General features: G+C 37.6%; 1 protein-coding gene across 4 annotated transcripts in view; it reads right to left on the bottom strand.

Moving 5' to 3' along the window:
* The window catches only part of myo3b (myosin IIIB), a 577,679-nt gene that overhangs the window by 142,647 nt on the left and 426,259 nt on the right, over positions 1-8,773 (bottom strand). For all 4 annotated transcript variants that reach the window (XM_043693701.1, XM_043693698.1, XM_043693699.1 and 1 more), the window contains one exon: positions 7,809-7,886. In XM_043693701.1, the coding sequence (XP_043549636.1) occupies positions 7,809-7,886 (78 nt within the window). The remainder of the gene's footprint in view (positions 1-7,808; positions 7,887-8,773) is intronic.

The raw sequence follows: 8,773 nt of genomic DNA, 5'->3' as shown, positions 1-8,773 counted from the left end.
GTTTCGGGCATAAGCCCTTCTTCAGGAATGAGGCAAGTGTGTCCAGCAGGCTAAGTACCTTTTATCTTAGCCTGCTGGACACACTTTCCTCATTCCTGAAGAAGGGCTTATGCCCGAAACGTCGATTCTCCTGTTCCTTGGATGCTGCCTGACCTGCTGCGCTTTTCCAGCAACACATTTTCAGCTCTGATCTCCAGCATCTGCAGCCCTCACTTTCTCTCTTCCAATTCATCATAGCCAGTTTGTCCCTCATAGTTTTGTAGCAGCCTTGGTTTAGATATTAGTTTCTAGATTCTTATTGAACTTAATGTAAATTGCCATCATACTTTGGTCATTCTTTCCTAAAGGCACCTTTGTAAAATTATTAATTAACCCTTGATATCTGGTGGCCTGTCTCTTTCAAACATGATGCTCCAACCTCGTCTGCAGCAACTGGTGTAAGTTATATGAGGACTATTTCAGATTATGCTAAAGGAGAGTGTAAGAGATGTGGTGGAATTATCCTGGTTAAATGGAGGCAAGAGTTTTTCAGGATTATTTATGTATGTAATTGTTGTTAGAACATAAAGAGAAAGATATCTTCCTGTAAGGTCGTAATTTAGAGCAGCATCTCATTTCCCCCAGCTGCTGCCAACCCAATGATCATTGTAACAGACATCCAACCCTTTCTGTTTCTTCTGTTATATATTAGTGAGTAGTGTTTACAGATTATTCTAAGTGAAACTATGGTACCTTATTTTGCTGTGTTGCTCTTTTCTGTTTGCCAAGCTTTTCTGTATTAGATTTCCTTGTAAAACAGAGATATGAATCAAGCTAGCTCAGAATTTCCCTGAGAAGCACATACGTCTCTAACTTGTCCCTCCCTTCGACTGCTAGTCTGGTCTTCAACAAAAACTAGCAATAAAAGGTAGCAGTCTAATTTTCATCTATTCCAACATATTATTTTCATTTTATGAGTTTTTTTTCACAAATCGCTACTGCTATAGATATGCAAATTGGTTAATTCACAAAAGTCTGATGTCAATATATCTCCAGGCTATTGGTTGATGAAATTCATTTTCTATTTGGGTAAAAATGGTACATCTCAGCATATGGAATTCTGAGGCTAATGATTGCATTTAAAATATTTATGTGTTAACTCAATTTGAACTTGTTTACTCCTCAAAGTAAAATAGATAGACTTCAAATAAAATTTGTCGAAGTAGAGGTTTATTACTATTTCAAAACAGCAAAAATTTTTTAAAATGCAGTATCTGTGCAGAATCCAAATTTTTCAATTTTTAAAATTCCTCTCATATTGTAGGACAGACGAAAGTAAGGATGACCTTATTGAACATTTGGGGCTTTTGAACCATTAAAGATAAATAGACTTATATTCTGTTTCTTTCTATTACAGGGTACTTTGTTATCTCTTTTTTCAGTAAATTACTGTGGCAGTAATTTTGTTGTGGTCATTGAGCTGACTTGCAACAGAATTATCAATGAACAATCACATACATATCTCAGCTTTTAGTGATAAAATAGCAATTAGACAACTGAATAAAAGTGTTATCTGACTAGAGCAGTTCGAGTGACTAAAAGAATGCTCATGAAATTGGTGAGAAATGTGATGAATAAAATAGGTGCATTTTTTACATGTAATTTTTATAGTTGACTATTTGTACCTGTGACTCCCAGAGACTGTCCACATTTAAATTAATTGACATTTTCTTAAAACAAAAATCTAATTGCACTTCGATTGAAGACTCATCTCCCCAGTTTGTTGAAGACAAGAGATTTTAAAAATTCAGAATAAGTAGATTTGCATCTCCTCTCATTTTCTATAGCCATCAAAACTCAGCACATGTGTGGACTGGTAAAATAATATTGTCCGTTCAGTACCGCAGTTAGGATAAACATGAGGAAATTGCATTCAGTTAGCATAAAGTTGATCCTTATTTCTGAATGCTGCAATCTAAAAATGGTGTAAGATTTGCTAAATCATTCTTGTAAAAGTATAAACTATTAAATCTGAAGAAGCAACTATCTCCTAAATAGGGTATTGTTATTTTTTTACCCTGCTTTTGATGGATCAACGGATAGGGAATAGACTACGCCAACTGAGACCTTTGGGCCATCAGCTCCTGTACTTGAAAGAAATGTGTTTATTTTTAAAATGCTAATGTAGTCTACCTCAAAGCAATAGCTACAACAAATGAACAAAATAAACAAGTCACGAGTTTTCCATAAGGAGCTACTTTTCCCTACCCTCTCCACCTGTGAGCATCTGCTGTCAGGATCACTGAGCAACATGATATATGCAAAATTAATAAAGTTACTTACAAATCAATGTAGGCAGGGTAAGGAAATCAAGAATTATTCAGTTTAATCTTTTTTCTCCACACTCTTTGGGCTTATGATAAGGTCATTTACAAAACAAAAACAGTGCCTTTGAAATGTTTGTTCTTATAGAGGGGTTCTGCCTGGAGGAGGGCCTTGGTTAACAATTAGATTGGCCTTCTTACACTACCCTCACAATATTTGGCATTGGTTCTGTTAAAAGAAAGCCTACTAAGGTTAATATCCCCACTTTGATCTCTGTTGAAGCGTACCAGAAAGAATTAATTTACATTTCAGATTGAAAAAATGTTGACGGTATGAAAAGGCATCTTGTTTCTGGTATGTGAATGTGCTGCAACAGAATGAAAATGGAAAGAAAAATGAGGAGGCAGAAGTGATAACCATTGTTGCTGTCTTTACGGTGGAACAGATGAAAGAAGGTTAGATTTCAATGTACAGTATCTAACAGAAGCACATAAACCAAATGCTGCTAGAAGCTCAAATCTTTATGGAGAATCAAGTAATACATGAGATTCCAATGTGAGCAGTCAAATATTTAACAAGTCATTTCTATAATTAAATATCTGTTGGACATAACTTCAAACAGTAGTCCACAGGAATGGCCAGAATCTACTTTCTGGCATGGCCTTCTGGGCAACAGTGGATGAAATTTAATGCCTCCTCAACAGTGAGTCTGAAGGAAGAGAGCATTTATTCGGAAATGAGGGTGCAAGGTGAGGACACTGCCACTCTCTAGTCTCCGCCCAATTAAGTTGAAGATTTGTGGACAGCTTTGCCACCTGAAAGCTATGTAGGCAAGGGGGTCATCACGTGTGAAGTTGAAACTGCAGTATCCCCGGGATGTACTCTGAGGGACTTGCTATTTGGAGGGCAGAAGTAAGGCTGGACGAAAGCCAGATGCATGCCTAATATGACCTACCATCGCCAGTCAAGACAATGTGAGGCTCTCACTGGTCCTCCAGCCAAATGATGAGACCCTGTCACATGGATTAAACTCTGACCTGTGTTACTTCCTTTTTCTAAAAGATCATGTATGTAAAGAGATGGGGCAACAGAGCTCACTTAGAGGCTTTACTCAAGACATTTTAGCACAACTTAAGAAGATTGCTAAAAGAAATCATTATCTCACTGATATGACTGCTCTTTAAAATGTATTTCTTGTGACAGAAGAGCAGAGCATGAGCAGGCCATCAGGAAGCCAGGTTTACATAGCACCACTGCAGAAGGTCAAAACTCTTTGATACATAGTCAGTTACTGGTGTGTATTTCCTTTTTATTCAGTTAGGGGACATAGCTGTTGCTGCTTAGGCTGGCATTTATCTCCCATTCCTAACTGCCCTGCAGAAAGTGGTTGTGAGCGCTATGATTTTTGATCCAGCAGTGTGAAAGAATGGCGATACATCTCAAGTTGGGATGGTGAGAGAATTGGGGGGTGACTTGCAGGTGGTGGTCTTTCCATAGAGGGTGATGGGTTGTTCAACTTCACTGCCAGCGGAGATGGTGGAAGCAGGCACTTCTGCAACTTTTAAGGTGTATCTTGATAGACATATCAAAGGGAGGCAACAGAGGGATAGAAACCACAATAAATAAATAGGGGTCTAAATAAGGAATAGGAATTGGCACAGGCTTGGTGGGCTTCCTGTTTTATATTGTGTTGTATGTTTTATATGCAGGAACTGAATTAGGTCATTCAGCTCATCAAGTTTTCTCTGCCATTTGATCATAGCTGATATGTTTCTCATCCGCATTCTCCTGCCTTCTCCCTATAACCCATGATCCCCTTACTAATCAAAATACTATCTATCTCTGTCTTAAAGACACTTAATAATTTCGCCTCTGCTGCCTTCTGCGGCAATGAGTTCTGTGGATTCACCATTCTCTGGCAGAAGAAATTCCTCCTCATTTCAGTTCTAAAAGGTCGTCCCTTCACTCTGAGACTGTCCTCAGGTCCTAGTATCTCCGACTAGTGGAAATATCTTCTCCTTGTTCACTCTTATTCAGGCCTCTCAGTATTTTGTAAGTTCAATGAGATTCTTCCTCTTCATCCTTCCAAACTCCATCAAGTATAGATCCTGAGTCCTCCACCGCTTCTTATATGCAAAGCCTTTCACCCCTGGGATCATTCTAATAAACCTCCTCTGGACCCCCTCCAACTTCAGAACATCCTTCCTTAAAGACAGGGCCCAAAACTGCTCACAATAGTTCAAATGTGGTTTAACCAAATCCTTATAAAGAATCAACAGTATAACTCCACTCTTGCATTCTAGCCCATAAACAATGCATTTGACTTTCTAACTGCCAACTGAACCTGCATGTTAACCTTAAAAGAATCCTGAACTAGGACTCCTAAGTCTCTTTGTGCTTCAGCTTTCCAAAACCTTTTCCATTAGGAAAATAGTCTATACCTCTATTTTTCCTAAGATGGTGCATAACCTCACATTTTCCAACACTGTATTCCATCTGGCATTTTTTTACAAACTCTGCGACACTGTCCATGTCCTTCAGCAGGAAGGACACTCACTCGCCTAGGAGCTCTGAACACCTGACCTTATGAGGTATTAAACTTCTTGCAATGGATGAGAGTCCTAAGAATGATCACATGTTGCCCATACTTTAATGTTTTTCTGAGTCTGCTTTGGCAAATCTTTATGCACTCATACCTTCTATTTAATCCATCCTTTGTTCAATTTGACTTTGTGAATTTCTGATATCACCCCTAAAAATTTGAACACTTTCATCTTACTGGTTCAAATTGTAGCATTTCATCTCACTGCTGTTTTATGATCTTCCAGTTAATAGCTGAAAGGATGACCTAACAACATTTCACATTTTACTGTAATATTACTAAAAGCATTATTATGTCTTGCTGAAATAGAAATAATTTCAAAACTTTTCATCCTGCCCTCATCCGGATAGATGCAGAAATGCTGGATTTCACAGAGGTCAACAACTTACGCTACATAAGAACAGGATGTTGATTAGTTCAGAAGCAGACTCTGATTGCTCATGATGTTGCCATGGAGAATGCACCCAATGCTTTTATTTAATTTAACTAAGGTACAATGCTAGGACAAACTAATTTTATTTGCAGATGACAGGTCCCTGCTTAGAAATATGTGCAGCTTCTAACAAATGAGCAATATTGCAAGCCCTATTGACAATCTTAAATTAGCTGTCTGAGCACACATGGGAATGTTCAACAATTGTCACCCAATTACGGGAAAGTATCTCACATTAGTTATCATGCCAGGAGTTTTGCAAGTATCAGCCAGTAGTCTGTCTATTGTAGACAGCCACAGAAACATGCTGTTTCACATAGTCTGCCAGTTATTGAGACTTAAGGTGTCTGTATCTGGCATTCTCAGACTGGGAAATTTTGATCTCCAAACTGTCTTTCACTGTTAGGTATTTTTTCTCTCATACAAGCTAGTTGAATTTCACAGCCTCAATTTAATTCCTCATGGTTTTTGGTCTTTTCAATCTGGTTGCCAATTCCACCCATTTTCTTGTGTGGTGCACCACAATGTCTTGTTGCCTGTAAGTGCTCTCTGTGTCTTGGATTCTCACAGACTAAACTTGTCTATCTGACTTTTGTGGATACCTTAGACTCTTTGTTTCTCAAAGCCCATCACAATGGCAATGTGATCACATGGGTCTTGTCTCTAAGGAGAAATGCTGATTTGCTATCCTTCAAACTCCAAATTACAATGCTCTCTATCTTGGAAATAAGAGAAGTTTAAATCACAACTATTTACATTCCAACTTCCTCAACATTTTCTGGGATGTGGAGACTCAGTCTATCTACTGCTCGGACACAGGCAGTTGTCATTATCACCAAGTGTTAAGAGCTGCATTTTATTTCCAGTATACCCTTTACTTTCCAAAAAGCAACCACACAGGCTTGCTGTTAGGCATATGTAAAACTAGATCATATGACCCATTTTCATTTCACCTTAAATTAATTGCTAACCCTCAAAACATAACAACTTTCTAAACCTCATAATTGTAACAGTTGCATGCTCGTATTGTTTTAACACCAGTTAAGCCTTTAGTACAGTACTTTTACTTTTATAAAGGCTTTGTGAGCTTATAACTGCCCCACCCATCTACCTACCCCACTATCTACCACATCACCTTTGAGCCACTACAAATTTATTGGAACTTCTCACTTAACTGCAATTGCAGAGAGGGCATGCTTCTTTGTCCTACTCACGAATATTATAATTAGTGGACATTACAATTACTGACAGGATTATTGCTGGGGACATTGGGCAGGTCAAAATACTGCTTTACTCCTGTCAGCAGGTGGTGGACTTCAGTAATATTTGGGACCAGATTCATGAGTGTAACTTAACAGTAAAGGAAGTTGGCAAATTTCATTGCCTGAAACATGTAGCAAAGAATGAGATTGAGGTTCTTAAACTATGAATTTAACATTGCCATCACATAGGCCTTAAATCAGTTGATGGTTAAAAAAACCAGAAGTTCAGGGATGCAAGATAACCGAGCAGGTAACACAACACCAGGTTATAGTCCAACAGGTTTATTCGGAAGCACTAGCTTTTGAAGCGCTGCTTCTTATCAGGTGGTTGTGGAGCAGAATCATAAGACACAGAATGTATAGCAACAGGATTGCAGTGTCATGGAATGTAATATTAAACAAATTTAGCTTAAGAATGCAATCCTGTTGCTATAAATTCTGTGTCTTATGATTCTGCTCCACAACCACCTGATGAAGAAGCAGCGCTTCGAAAGCTAGTGCTTCCAAATAAACCTGTTGGACTATAACCTGGTGTTTTGTGATTTTTAACTTTGTGCATCCCAGCCCAACACCAGCACCCCCAAAACATGATTAGCAGGTAACTATATTCAATTTTATTTGAGGGAGGCAGGGATAAAAAATTAGATTGCACATATTCCAAATTTTATACTGATTGCTATAATCAACTTTTCAACCATTTAGTTCTGATAGTAGTGACAGTAAAATCAATCAAGCATGTATTTAAATATCCACGTATCATATTCTTTGTCAGGAAAAGAAAATTCTTTGAAACAAGCAGCAGATTTATTGCCATGGTGATGCATTACAATCTACCAAGTCCATGCCTAAATTTAGATGAAATTAAATACAACTAAATTGCAAACAAATATTTCCTTTGTGCATCAAAATTTCAATACATATTGCTTTAGTTTCAAATCCAGCACTATAAATTATTGTGTTTGGCAATTTTTGGTATTTCTGTAGAATGGTTATGGCAGCATTCTTTTATTGTCCTATCCTTATACTCTACAAGAAAACACTGGATACAAAGGATGACAAATAAATGTAAGCACTGAAATCTGCACATGAAAATGTGTATCACGATAACATCTGAATTTGTGCATGACTAAAACACTTAGATTTAGTTTCTATCTGCAACATTTTTGTTCAGGGTGTGTAAAATGATATTTTCAAGCACTAGCTTTACCTGTTTGAATACAAATGGCAGCTTCTCTTTGAGACTTCAGTTGCTTGTAGATTTTATGAGCAACGTATCCTCTCCAGGCTAAAAGGAAACAAATAGGAGAAAGTGAGGACTGCAGATGCTGGAGAGTCAAGAGCCAGAATTTGTATAAAAGCTACAAGATTTACTTGAAAAAATATATTTTTCCCCTGACAAAGCAATTTTTATTCTTGGGTGAGGAAAAGAAGTGAACTAATTTTGTAGTCTGTTTATTTCAAATTTACTGTAGATTGTAGCTATAAGTGGATCTGGCATTTAAGACAATCCAATATTTCTGACTCCTAAAACTATGAATTTGAATAGTGAGTTAAAAATCACGCAACACCAGGTTATAGTCCAACATGTTTAAATGGAAGCACGAGCTTTTAGAGCTGATGGTGAACCTGTCCTGATGAACCTCCGAAAGCTAGTGCTTCCAATTAAACCTGTTGGACTATAACCTGATGTTGTGTGATTTTTAACTTTGTACACCCTAGTCTAACACTAGCATCTCCAAAGCATGACTATTTGAATACTGTTATGAAGACATGCCCATATCAGATATTAATTTTATTTCGTCTTCTGGAGACAGGCATTGCATTTTTCAAAAAACGTTTTTAACTGAAACAAAAACTCAGACTGAAACTAAAAATGTCTGCCATAATTTGCATTACTATGTAGTCCGCATTCCACTTTGCTGAGAGTCAATTGCAGGATCTAAGAAGACCAAATCACAGACAATAATTCCCTGGTGGGGTGTAAACAGCTTCCTTCCTGCCTATCAGAAACGAATATTCACAGTTTCAACCATGCAACAATGAGCCATTCAAAAATTAATTGTTTGGGCAATTGGTCTTGACTTTCTTAAAATGCGAGCTAATCAAAATTACCGTTGGAACAATCAAATGATTGTTAAACATCTGACAGCAAATAGGGAAAAGACATGTGAC

This window comes from Chiloscyllium plagiosum, chromosome 7, assembly GCF_004010195.1.
Source record: "Chiloscyllium plagiosum isolate BGI_BamShark_2017 chromosome 7, ASM401019v2, whole genome shotgun sequence".
Classification (NCBI taxonomy): domain Eukaryota; kingdom Metazoa; phylum Chordata; class Chondrichthyes; order Orectolobiformes; family Hemiscylliidae; genus Chiloscyllium; species Chiloscyllium plagiosum.
Note: the sequence above shows the minus strand (reverse complement) of the source record. Positions and strands in the feature narration are given on the sequence as shown.